This window comes from Carassius gibelio, chromosome B11 (genome assembly GCF_023724105.1).
Source record: "Carassius gibelio isolate Cgi1373 ecotype wild population from Czech Republic chromosome B11, carGib1.2-hapl.c, whole genome shotgun sequence".
NCBI lineage: Eukaryota > Metazoa > Chordata > Actinopteri > Cypriniformes > Cyprinidae > Carassius > Carassius gibelio.
This window is the reverse complement of record NC_068406.1, coordinates 25182264-25196251: the sequence shown is the minus strand read 5'-3', so window position 1 is coordinate 25196251 and position 13988 is coordinate 25182264. Positions and strand designations below refer to the sequence as shown.

At 36.7% G+C, this 13988-nt stretch overlaps 1 protein-coding gene across 3 annotated transcripts in view; it reads right to left on the bottom strand.

The window, feature by feature from the left end:
• Positions 1-379: 379 nt before the first annotated feature.
• ldb1b (LIM-domain binding 1b) overlaps positions 380-13988 on the bottom strand; it is a 17996-nt gene continuing 4387 nt past the window's right edge. Inside the window, exons 1-10 of one of the 3 annotated variants that reach the window (XM_052568661.1) lie at positions 12588-12740; positions 4816-4918; positions 4383-4427; positions 4074-4149; positions 3864-3966; positions 3150-3445; positions 2979-3062; positions 2633-2756; positions 2407-2549; positions 380-2306 (exon numbers count right to left, since the gene is read on the bottom strand). In XM_052568661.1, the coding sequence (XP_052424621.1) occupies positions 2076-2306; positions 2407-2549; positions 2633-2756; positions 2979-3062; positions 3150-3445; positions 3864-3966; positions 4074-4149; positions 4383-4427; positions 4816-4918; positions 12588-12612 (1230 nt within the window). In that variant the 5' untranslated portion in view covers positions 12613-12740 and the 3' untranslated portion in view covers positions 380-2075. Of the gene's footprint in view, positions 2307-2406; positions 2550-2632; positions 2757-2978; positions 3063-3149; positions 3446-3863; positions 3967-4073; positions 4150-4382; positions 4428-4815; positions 4919-7318; positions 7597-12587; positions 12741-13988 lie in introns of those variants that run through there. The other 2 variants (XM_052568662.1, XM_052568660.1) reach the window with 2 other exon arrangements.

The following is a 13988-nucleotide window of genomic DNA, read 5'->3' as shown; positions in this document are numbered from 1 at the left end:
TAAAAATTATTTTCAGCTGAAGATGACTGTGCTCCACATATACTAAAATTATAAAAAATATATTAAAAATTGTATATATTTATAAATATATACATACACACACACACACACATATATATATATATATACACAAAAAAAATTTTTTTTTTTTGGTGTGTGTGTGTTAAAAATTACATTATTATTACTTAATTCTAGATTAATTATAAAATGTTATTTTTCACTGATGACTGAACTCCATTCAGACACATATATAAAACATTAGACAAATATTTGAAATATGAACAATATATAAAAATATGCATAAATATGATACATTTTATAATTATTATATATATTTTTGATATGTATATTAACTATAAATCACAGAGGCAGAAATCCATAAAGTGAAAATTCATATTTTATTGGTTCCATACATTAAATTTATCAAGGGCAGAAATTAAGAAAACAAAGTTATATCAAACAGGAGCTTCTACAAGATTTAAGGTGGAAAAGATCACCAGTTTGTTTGGATTACAAGTGCAGACCTTTAATCCGTTCAGATTGATTCAGCTGCTCAGAAAGACAGAGAAAACAATCCAATAGTACAAAAAACTGGATTAGTCTGAGTTTCAGCAGTATTGTGTGTTTGTGTGCGAGTAATAAACCACTAACATGTTAATGAAACATGACTAGCTGATCACAGTTGGTCTTCCTTAAACACATGAAGAACAGAAGAAAACAAAAGAAAACAGACACCGAATCTGTTGAAAGCATATTCTTCAGAAACAGATTTCGATCAGGCAACAAACACAGACTGTGCCCTTGATTTCAATTCATCAGTCGTATGCAAATTAAAAAGATAATCAAGAGTGGGAAAGACGAGGTTGGTGTGTTTTCATTTTTTACACGTTAGATCAGAATGGCTTTATGTAACTCTAAGGAGGAATACATCTCAATACAGTTATACACAACTCTGCTACTACCTTAAATATACAAGCACAAGTACACGAAAACCAACTCTCTGTTAAACAGAAGACAAACCAACAGAATCCTCCACGGTTCGGTTACTCCTTGGTTTGCAGCTTTCAACATCAGTGAAAAAATACAAATAAACCAAAATAATAATAATAATAATAAAACATTCTAGGGAAATAGAGGCTGGTATAAAATTCACTCTTCATGTGATATTAAACATCCTCCAGCGATCAGAGGACAAGGTGAGACTCAAATTAACCTGCTGTGTTTGAGATTTTACTCCGGATATAAGAAACGACATTTTGCTGAAAGAAAATATCTAGTCCATTATAGTTTGTTTGCATTAAAATGATTAAACAATCTCTTTACTGTAACGAAAACGAGAATAAGAACGGTAGTGTTTAGATATATGCTGTTTCACATTTAAAAAAACAAAAACATCGCAATACAATAATAAAACTATGGAAACTACTTTAAAAATTAAAAAGGTAATTTGGATTTTTTTATTTCATAGTTCTGACTTTTTTCCTTGCAATTCTAATTGCGTGTAATTTTTCTCCGAATTGCTAAACTCGCAACTGCAAGTTATGGTTCAATTTAGAGGAAAAATACTACAATTTCAGTTTATCTCACCAACTTTGAGAAAAAACAAAAAATAGAGAAAAATCGCAATTGCAAAATGAATAATCTGAATTATAAGATCGGCGCAGTTGCTAGAAGTCAGAATCGTGAGATAAAAACTCAGTGGCAGAAACAAGCTTCATACAAAACAGTATTAAAGGTGATTTTTTATCATATTTTTCTCTTGCAGAATGACATTTCTTGTGAGTGAAACAGGAGCTGGATGTGTCTTGGTCTTGTTGGTGCTTCATGTGGTCAGATTTCTCCTCTTCATCTTAACTTAAACATATGAACTATCTACAGGCTCCTCATAAATCACCAACAGAACCACGAGCGAGTGAATAAAACCTGTCCTGTGACGAGTAAACGCTGTCATCACTTCCTCTGCTGACAGGAAGACCAGCTACTGCAGGTGGATGAATGAGTCGACCGCACCTCTTTCTTCCCATTGGATGCTGACGCTCCCTGGCTCCGCCCCAGGCTCCGCCCCCGTCCGAGTCTCACTGAGACGGCTGTGAGGTGGGGTTGTCGTTCTTGCCCTCCTGGCTGGACGGAGGCTTGTTGTTCCAGGGGCTGTTGGCTCCCAGCGCGGGCGAGTTGTTAAAGCTGTCCTCGTCGTCGATGCCGTTAGCCGCGTCGAACTGTGTGTTCTCCAGCCGCGTGATCAGACGCTCGTCCTCGTCCCCGAACTCTCCTCCCATCAGCGTGGGCTCGCCCACCACCATCACGTCCTGAGCCATCAGAAACACATCATTAGTGTTACTTCAGTTAACCCTGACCTGCGGGTGTGTGTTGCTTCAGTAAACTGACTGTAGTGTGTTGGCTACTCACCGGGACCTGACTGGACAGCGGGAAGCTGTTTGCTGGGCTCTTCTTCTTGCTGTTGTTGTTGGAGCCGCCGCCGGCGCTCATGGTGCTGCCGCCCGACATCTTACGCTTCCGTCTCTTACTGGGCGCCTGTCTGGCCGGCTCCGCTGCGGACACACACACACATGAGCTCACACACACACTACACAGACACCAGCAGAGTCTCTGAGACACACGAGCGTCTCCTGACCTGGAGGAGCCACCATCCTCTGCCACTTCTGGAACAGACACGTCTTCAGACAGTCTCGGGGACTCAGACTGTACGTCTTGTGTCTGGACATCAGCTCCTGCATGGGCTCCAGGATCACACACAACTGAGACAGAGACGCACAACAACACACGTTACGAGATAGAGCTGTCAAATAATTCAAATGTTTAATGCCATTTAACATTTAACATGTGTCAGAGGTGGCATTGAATCATTGACTCAATTCATTTAAACAGCTGATTCAATGTTAAATGCTTTTTTTTTCATAATTAATTGCACCAAATGAATGTGTGTAATCGACAGCGGTAGAAGACTGAGGTGTTCGTACTCGGAGGTAGTTGAGGGTGGAGTTTGACAGGCCGCATCTGGTGATGTTTTTGGACAGCTGATCCAACATCTGCGGGTCCTGAGCCTGAGACGGACACAAAAATCACAGCATCATCAGGAGTGAAACACCAGCTAGAAGAACCAACACTGAGACGCAGGAAGAGGAACGCACATGCATGGCCAGGATGCTCCGGGGGATGAGCTCTCTGTGCTGCCGGATGCTGAAATGCCACGTCTTTATCCTCATCATGTCATCGAACATGAACTCCAGGTACAGACGGCCCTCCACACACACCTGTGTGAACATGGGCTTGCCGTTCTGCGTGACCATCGTACACTGATCACAGTCCAGAGACACAAAGTTGCTGTGGAAGGACTCTTTAGGGTGCTTGAGAATGTAGCAGAGCTCCGTGGCGCCGCCTTCAAACACACTCCTGAAGTAACGAGGAATCAGCGTCCGGCCGATCGCTGGGAGACACAACAACACACCCATGAGGACGACAAACCAGATTCATCTGAAAACACACTGGGTGCTATTTCAGGAGAATCTAGTTGACAGTTTCTGTGCCATATAAACAACTCAAGCCTTAAATGTTCATCTCAAGCAATCTGATCATACAAACCAAATTCATATGTATTGTGCAAATGGTAACACCATCCTACATCACACTTTTCACATGCATTATTATAATCCTAGTCCTGATCTCAAGCTCAGAATTATGGCCAGATGTTTTACTGCATACAAACAGATGACAGATTTTGTTGATTAAAGTTGTGACATTAAATGAACAGATTTCCCCACTCCTTTGTAGACCAAGCTAAATGTTACATTTCCTGAGAATCCTTTAACACAAAGATCTAGAAGCGTCTGACACGTGGCACTCACTGTATCGTTTAGGACCGTCCTCCAGACAAAACGTGATGGTGAGCATAGCGTCATCCTCGAAGAACTCCGTAGTGAAAGCGTCCCACCACAGATTATCACACTCCTGAGAGAAACAGATTCATCTGAAGCGTTCACATCAGGCATATCCAAAGCATCTTCAATTATTCAAATGTTTCAAGCGCTGATAGTTAAGACTGAGAAACGCCTGACCTCCGTCCAGTTCTGAAGCCGCTTGTTGAGCTCAAATATCCTGTAGTCTGTCTGATTCCCGTAAGGTGTGTGTCTCCTGAGAAATACAGGCTTGTTTTAGCACTCACAGACACACACGGAGACTTCGTGAACATCGGCAGCAAATTCATATTGGAACATAACTGAGCTGTTTTTCCTCCATATTCTCACTATATGATCCTGATATTTTAAACACAATGTAGATGTGTAAATAACTCTCTTCTGTTGATTTGTTGCTTCTATTGTCCTCAGTTGTATAAAAGCGTCTGAATGTCTAAAGTAACGTCTCACCCGATGCCTGGCTCCAGGTATGATGGGGGATACATGGGCGTCGGGCTGCAGAAACAAGACGAAGCACATAACCATGACAGATCGGGTCAAAGTTCACATCACATGCTTTATAAACGCCCTCATGAGGTCATAAAACAACACTGTAACACTGTGAACAAGTGCAGAGCACCATCACCGTCAGGAAGAGCGTCGTTTTCTGCATTTATCAGATACAACACACGCTAGACTTTACTGCCCTGACACGACGGAAGCCACACCCACTTCCTGAAAACATGATTGACAGCTGGCTCTTCCTGCTCGTGCTATCAGACAGAAACACATCCACTGACTGCTGACGCTGCTGAACGCTCTTCTGTCCTCACAGAAACACCGCTCGTGCACATCATATATGGACAGGTTATCACATCCCTCGAGCTGAAACAGACACACTCACCCCAGGTCTCGGTCCAGCATGGTGCCGGGGTGGAAGGGGGGGAAAGCACTTCCGTTGGGGGGCTCCTTTGGGGAGTACAGCTTGAAGGTCTTGGAGGAACAGCCTGAGAAAGAGAGATGATACACAACATTCATTAGTCAAACATCAGCACACAGAGATGCTAAAACGTCATGAAGAGTGTATAGCGTGTGTGTGTGTGTTGAGGGACTGTCTCACACACTCGAGCAGTAAAGACCCTCTATAAACCGAGCACAGGGGCGGAGGTCAGCCACACCCCTCACCTTTTCCATCCCACCAATTAAACACATCTATAACATGAAGCATTTAGCCACAATGAGGTCACGACCCTTGTTGTCGTGGAAACAGCTCCGCCTCATAATGACCACTTGACGTGTCTCGCAAATAAATCTGAGACCCGTCCACGTGTGTGTGTGTGGATTCTTTATTATTAACAAATATATATAGTCATTAAACAATCATTGATTATAAAGTCACACAGCATCTAACACTGACACGGTTTACCAGGTAGATGCTTTTAAACCAAAGTAACTCACAAACGGCACAAAACATGAAACATGGTCACTGACAGCCGAACACATTAACCATTAAACATGTTGCTGAAGTTAAAAGCAGTGGAAAACGTATAAAACATTATCAATCATGTGTTTCGTAGAGATTCAGAGCCAGTGCTGGACGGTCCAGAGCTCAATCTGAAAACATCAAGATCTCACGCTCACACGGCGCACAGGAAGTGTCTCTGAGCACATCCTTCATTAAACATTCATCACACAGACTCCGAGCCATTAAATATTGACTGGGGACGACACTGGACACAGGTTAGTCCTGTTCACGGACACAAATCCCTCTCAGTATCACACGGAAACGATCAGCACTTCTGCACATCTGAGGAACACTTTATAACCTCCTGAGGAAAGTCTAACACATTCAGATGAACAGCAACACGTCAGTATGGGCTTTCATTAGCAACACTTTCAAGTTTAAAAACACAGCTTTGTGCAGATTATTTAGTAATACTTTTATGAAATGCACCAAGAAAATGTATTTATGAAATAAAATAAACAACAAGTCAGTTTACTTGAGAAATAAACAGAATGAGATGTCTTCTTTGTGATCAAAACGATTAAATCAGAAATGATCTTAGTTTTTATAACCAATTGACACTTGATCTTGTTCTAAACATTTTTAAGACTTCATTCACACTTAAATCTCAAATAAAATGCATCTTGATTTAAGAATGTCGATATTTTTAGAGCAGTGCATGCAACATTTAATATCAATGAGTTTAAGACCCACACAAACAGATCAGAACATTGTGATTTATAATCAGACGAAAACATCAACCTGACACAAAGCTGAAAGCACGTTGTCGAAAGAAATCAGCTTGTTTAGCCATTTAGTAAGTAAATAAAACCTGAGCATTAGATCTTAAGAGCGTCCCATTAAGAGATATCATTCAACAGCTGCTTAATGACTTACTAAACCAAACTCAGACTTCCCTTTCAGTAAATAGCTTTCTTGAAAGCATCATCAGCAGCAACACACATTACTTCAGCTCATAATCTAATACCCGTCTATATGTGCCACATGATAAGTGCATACAGACGTGTTACAGCAGACGTGTTACATGATTACACACATGTTGTGTTGGGAAAGATGATCATCTGATCTGCTAACGACTGTTTTCACCACAACACCACAGAGACCTCCAGATGATGCTGATGGCTTCCAGTAAATGGAAATTACAGCGAATTAAGAGCAAACACACTTTACACAGTCAATGCATGCTGACACAGGAATATACCACTGTTATAATAATAGAAACAAATGGTCTTATAGGAGAAAAGCAAAATGTCAAATGACAAAATACAAGACTTAATCAGAAATGTTATGAAATGCCGCAAGATTAATATTTTCTATGCATGCATGCACATTAATCTGAAATAAATAGTTTTAATAAAACAGTATACATTTTAAGAAGCAGATCTAGAGTTTAAAACACGTATACTTGGGCTGGAAGGGTTTAAAAATGTATATTTGAAATACAATAACTAAACAGTGAGTTTACTCGTGAAATAAACACACAGTAGATTGTGAGAGAAACTCTGTTATGAACGGATCAGTCAGTGTTTACACTGTATTACACGCACACAATCACTAATACAACACGTTTAGAGTGAAACACCAGTGTGACAGACTTTAATAATAACACCAGACTGTAATGAAAGCCGCTTTACAGGTTTGAATGAGCTCGAGAGTTCATAAATAAAGACATTAGCTAGGCCCGCAGCTACATGCTAAAGCTAACAGCGCAATAAAACACCGACATGAACCGAGAATTCGTTGGAATAAAACAGCCAAACTAAATCAGATAAACGCGAAAACACCGTTAAAATAAAAGGTCGAGAGTGAAGTTGAAATAAATCGCTCAGTCTGACAGAATAACGGCTGAAGAGAGCCGTGTAAATAAAGCCCTCAGCTTTACCTGAAACACTGATGGAGCGGAGGACCGAGCGTCTCCGCGTCTCCGCACGGGCTTTATGCGAATCCCGGGACGTAGATGAACGTTAAAATCGGTGGGAAATCATGGAGAATGGCGGTTATTAGCGCAGAATCGTCCGGTTTGAGTCGCGCGAGGCCTCGAGCTGCAGGTGCCGCGCCGCTCGCGCTCGATCCACCCGCCTCGAGACTCTTTGTGTTCACGCGCGGAGCGAACAATAGACGCGCGCAGGCCACAGTGATGCTCGCTCGCTCTCGCTCTCTGTTTATGTGTGTGTGTGTGTGTGTGTGTGTGTGTGTGTCTCTCTCTCTCTCTCCTCTGTTCTCTCACCTCATCTACACCTCCTCTAATCTTAGGATTATCGCTTGCTTACACTCTAAGCTTTCTTTATATAACATTTATATAAAATTTTATTTCGTACACGCGCAAAATAAAAACACGGTGCGAATTAAAATAATGGATATAAATAAGAAAAAGTATATGTAATTATGAATATATACACAAACAGTATTAAAATAAGCTGCAAAATAAAGAATATAAGAGAAATGAAAATAGCTTATTTTATTACTGTTCTAGTTCTCTGTTATTGTTCTATTGCACATTTAATTTCCTGGACATGACTTGTTTAATGCTTTGATGATATTGTATGTTTCCAGTCTATTTTATGAGTGTGAGTAATAATGAGGGAAAGCGCTGTCTGTCTCAGTGAGATTGATCTGTTGATCTCTGTGCTCTCCACTTTTCACATCTCAGTCATCACTTCACATATCGACCGATAAAGAGATAAATCAGGACTTACAATCACACACAGCAGCTTACATTATGATCAGTTTACAGGCTTTAAATGCACATGCAAAGGTCTTTTAATACCCCCATAATGCAGACTTCTGAGGAGATTAGCATATACTCAAGCCTGTCAAAGCAGATCAATGATCCAGTGACACACACACACACACACATCTCAACCAGTGTTAATTTCGTTGACGAAGACTATGACGAAAAATATTCGTCAACTAACCTTTTTCACGGACGAAAACTAAATAAAAACTAAATAAAAAGTCAGATATGATGACGAAAAACGTGACGAAATATAACTGACACTTTAGTCAACGAATAAAAATTAGACGAAAATATATGGGCGGGACGAATGGAGAAGAGATCCAATCAGAGCGAATCTTTGAGGGTAGGTTGATCTATGCAGAAGCAGCCGAGCCATTATAAAAAGCCGCGGCAAATGCAAGCGCCACAGCTAAACAAACGCAGCAGCAGTTACACAGAAAAGAGAACAAAGATGAGTTTGCAGAAATTCGCACAGTTTCGAAGACGTTTTCATAACAGTTAAGTTGTTTACACAGGGAACTACACTGCGACCTTTTGAAATGCCATTGCGACCCAAATTTTTATGGGGTCGTAAATGTATCACTGATTATTTTTGTACCTACTTATGTGTAATGCTATGTTTTAATATGAGCATTTATTAAAACAGAAATGTGTAAGAATACGTTTTATAACGTGCTCCAAGCATTCAACACATCAAGTTGGCTTCAGCCCCGCGCTGCGGGAAAGTTGAACTGAGCAGCTGGTTACTCGCGCAACACTGAACCGAGTTCTCCTTCAGGACGTTTGCGTCCTCCTGCACCTGAACGAACAAATACAAATCGCATTTTAAATAAACATAAGAAAAAGAGCGAAAAGTGAAAGAGCTCAATTCAGCAGCGCGGTGTTCTGGTGTTCAGGGAGCTAGCAGAGACGCGTCTCAAAGTCTTCTTGCTTTTGTACCGACAACAAATACATACTAAATATGTCGAAATACCCGTCTTGGAAAGTGTGTTCGAAAAGGTCTGTAGTTGTGTCTTCAGTGAAAGTAAAGAGTTGGAAAGAAATCGGATGTGTATCTTTATAACGGATGCATTTGTCTCTTAAAGTGACCGCGCCTAATTTACTAGCTCTGCTGTCAGTGTCTTTAATGTATGAAAATGAACGTAAATCACTCACTGCTCTTGATTAAATTACTTTGTAGTTTTAACAAGAATTTATCCAAAGTCAATCCAAAAATCAGATAGAATAGATTATATTGTTTTACTAGTGACAAAAAAATACAAAAAAAAAAAAATGATTAGGGACCTGAGCATGTTTTGCTTAAGTGTTTCTTTCTTTAATTGCTAATGCAACCTTTTCACACCACAGACATTATCAAGATGAATTTGTTGTTCTGACACAGTTTAACCCTGAGTTATTGTCATATTTTATTACCAATTTCTAAACTACAGCAGATAAACTGTGATATTGTAAGAAACGTTGAAGGTGTCTGAATACATTTTGGTTTGATTGTGTATTTTATTTTACAGTGAAGACTATGCAGTGCTATTTTAAATGAACAAAAACAAACTTAAAAAATGTAAACTTTGTGTAAATATCACAAATAAAGAAATAGAATGAACATACAATACAAATATAATATAGGTGGTTGTCTATTTCAATAATACTGTACTTCATCTTGAAAGAATGTCATATGCATTGCATATCATTCAGGACGAATGCATATCTTTTTCAGAGAGCATGTATATTTTTCATTGAGAGCAGGCCTTATGTTTATTTTATAAATACCATTCCATAACAGACTGATGGAAACATTTAGTCAAGTCAACTAAGTTGACTTTGTTCTACTAAAAAAAAAAAACTAGACTAAGACTAAAAGACTTAAGACTAGACTAAGACTAAAACTCTTATGATATTTAGTCGACTAAAACTAGACTAAGACTAAAACATTTCAGATGACTAAAATGTGACTAAAACTAAATGGTGTGTTATTCAAAAGACTAAGACTAAGACTAAATCCGAATTTGCTGTCAAAATTAACACTGATCTCAACTGCATTAGTTCTGTTCACAGTCTGACGCTCTTCGACTGAGCTGCTGATACATGACAATTATACTGCTGGGAACGTCAAAGAATCCGTCCTGACCCACTTAACACAGAAGTGTCCCGCGGTGCAGACTGACCAACGGTCCAGGTTCACATCACACATGTGCTCTTGCATCAGTGCATGTGTGTTTCAGATAGTTTTGAGATGCTGACCCATTGCTGGAGGAAACAAGCACCCATCTACAAATAATTAAACACCACCCACATCCACATTGTCTTCATAATGTCTTGATAAATGTATATTTATTTACTTCATTATTTTACATTTTATTATTTTTTATGTATTATTACTTTATTTAATAGGCCTTTATATTGTAAATAAATGTAATTAGATTTTTTTTAAATATAAATATATATGTATTTTTTTATGTTCTTATTTTTATCACTTATTACATTATTAAAGAAATATATATATATATATATATATATATATATATATATATATATATATATAAACTGAATATTTAATAAAAAATATTTTTTTTGTTAATTATTTTTGCAACTTGTATAAATAAAATGTATTATATATAAACAAATAACTAAATATAAATAAATTATATAACTTTATTTTTATTATTTTTTTAATTTATGTATCAATGAAAGTATTATAAATAAACTGAAAAAATAAGAAAAAAGTTATATAACCTTTTTTATGTTTATTCTTTTTGGTTATTTATAATTTATTATTAATTACATATATTTAATTATGTTTATTACTTTTAATTGTATTTGTTTTGAATCTATTATAAATCAATTGAATATAATTACATGTTTATAATTAATCTCTATTTTCTCTATTTTTTTTAACACCTCATTTTAAAACAATTCTCATTTCTTTTTCTTGTCATTACTGGTCAAGCATACATCAACATGTGTGTTCCTGCGCTCACTATGAGAACGCTCTCAGTGTGATCTACAGGAAGCTGAATCTCCTGATGTTTGTGGAGGTCAGAAGCACAGCTGAACCCGACCCACGCTGAACACACGCTCAGATCCTTCAGAACTGCTCTGGGATCAGATCTCTGAGCCGCTAAACCTGTTTAGAGAAGCACTGCGGTCCTGTGTTTAACTTTACTAAAGCATGCTGGGAGAAGCACAAAGCAGCTCTGCCACACAATACTCTGGGTAAACATGGTTTGAGGGTTCACTGTTTGTGCCTAAAGATAAGTGCAGAGTGTTTCTGATTACAATTCACTCTGAAAACCAGCTTTGACTCAATATCACAACAGAGTTAAGATTCAAAGACCATCCACAAACATATAGTACGGTATTTTTTCTCATGTCTTTATAAATGTCTATTATATATATATATATATATTAAATTATTTAATTGCATTTATTTTTTTATCATTCAGTCAAATATAGACATTCTGAATTATTATTTTTTGTCTAATTTTTTAATCTAATTTATTACTTTAATTGAGTTGATCTTAAAGCTATTAATTTCATTATTTTTAATTGTTTAAATTATTATCATTAAAATACATATAAACACACATTTCATTACTTTTAATTTATATTTATAGATATTATTTAAAATTATTTCATTTGTTATTTATTATTATTTAATTAAATATATAAATAATAATTTTTTACTTGTATTCACTTTAATGTATTATTTCATTATAGATATACAATACATTTACATATATTATACATCTATAATTATTTAATTAATTTATACATTTTTAAATTTATATCTTATTTTTATGAATTACTTAGTACCTTATTTTAACATATTTTTATATTTATTTGTATATTGTATATTTCTTTTTCTTGTAATTTCTTTATTTAATAATTTTTAATTTAATTTAATTGATCTTTATTATAATATAATTACACATATAAGCAATTAATTGTATTATGTTTAACTATATAATATTTAATTTATTACCATACAAACACGTTTACACATTACTTTAGATATTATTTATGTTATTTGTCATTTTTATTATTTAATTAAATACATAAATAATGTTTTCTTGCATTATTTTTTTATTTATTATTTAATTATAGATATATATTTTTTATAATTATTTAAGAACAATTATGTAATATAGTTTTTCCCTTATATTTATTTTAATATAATTATACATTTATAATTATTTAATCAATTTATATTTTTTTATCTTATTTTTATGAATTACTTCGTACCTTAAATTAACACCATTTTATATTTATTGTTATATTGCACTTTTTTTTTGTAATTACCTGTTTTGTGTACAACGCTCTGATAATATTGCAAACACGATCATGCCAATGAAGTACTTTAAAATATGAAATTGACCAAGTAATCAAAGCCTAGAAGAGTGAATAAGCTGGTTCTCACCGAGTGTGTGGAGTTGGCTGCTCATGCTCTCTACAGTAAACACACGTGTGTGATCGGAGTATCTCTGCAGGACAGGCTTTCGGCTGAAGGGTGTAGTTACAGTGATGGGGGAAGGCTGAGGACTGTCTGACCCCTGTGTGCTCCTCAGTCAACAGGAAGTCAAGAGTATACATCTGTCACAGTCTTGATAACAGCCGCTAATGCACAGCCCCTGCTCCCCGCAGCTGACACTGTCCTCATACACAGCTATAAGATCAGTCTCCTGACATGTGTGATCAGGCTAATACAGGGGGAATATTAATATTTGAATAATAAATATATTTTTTTAAAGCAAATTGAACATATTGCAAATAATGTATTTTTCCTCATCTCAGTTTTTTTTTTTTTTTTTACTGATGCTAAATAAAGTGATCACTAGATAGAGACTTTTTTTTTTAAATTGCACTCAAAAACTAAATCATTTATTTTATTATTGTGATCCCTGGATCACTGGATATGTATATAAAAAATATTTTATATATTTATATATTTATATATTGCACCATTAAAAAAAAACTGCATTTATAGGTATTTTATATTTCTTTTATAACTTAAAAAAACCTTAGAAATGATGTATTTTCATTTATTTCAATACATTAAATTGCAAATATAGGTATAAAGGTGGTTTTACATTCATATATTTACACACATATTTTGTACTTAGCTCTTTGATGTCGAAAACAGGCTTCAACAAAAACTATTTCTAGAAAATTAAAATATTTACACAATTTTAAGAACTGTATACTGATAAATCCATGATTTTTTTAAAGATGGTTGTTCATATTTCCAGGTTTTACAAGCACATGGTTACTGAACATGAGCATCTTAACCCACAGTGAAATCTGTGTGCGGACGTTTCACCCTCATTAGAAGAAACATTGATTCCTATTGAAGTGACTGGTCCATGAAAATAAACAATAAATGTGTCCTTAAAGATTATTCATTTGCAAATTTAGTGACTATTGCACCTATTCCCTTTCAGCAGTGAGAATGTGACCCATAATGCACCTCTGCACACTCTGATTCACAGACGTAATGAACAGAAGTGACCCTGGATTCACAGCTCTGGCGTCAGGCCCCTCCTCCCCCTTCTGACACAAAGAGGTGGGCGTGTCTCTGGGGTGATTGACAGGTCTCCCTCGGGGCTGCTGTAAAGTGCTGATCACAGCGTGTGTATCAGGCTGCAGCGAGCTGGAGGCGCTAGCAGAGTCTCAGGAGACACACTCAGTGATCACACACACACACACACACACACACACCCTTCAGAGTCTGCTTACTGACACCACGTCTAGTGATGAGAGTCTGACGGGAACCAAACATTACAACACCGCCTTACTGTTGCTCACAAGAGTACAGGAATAC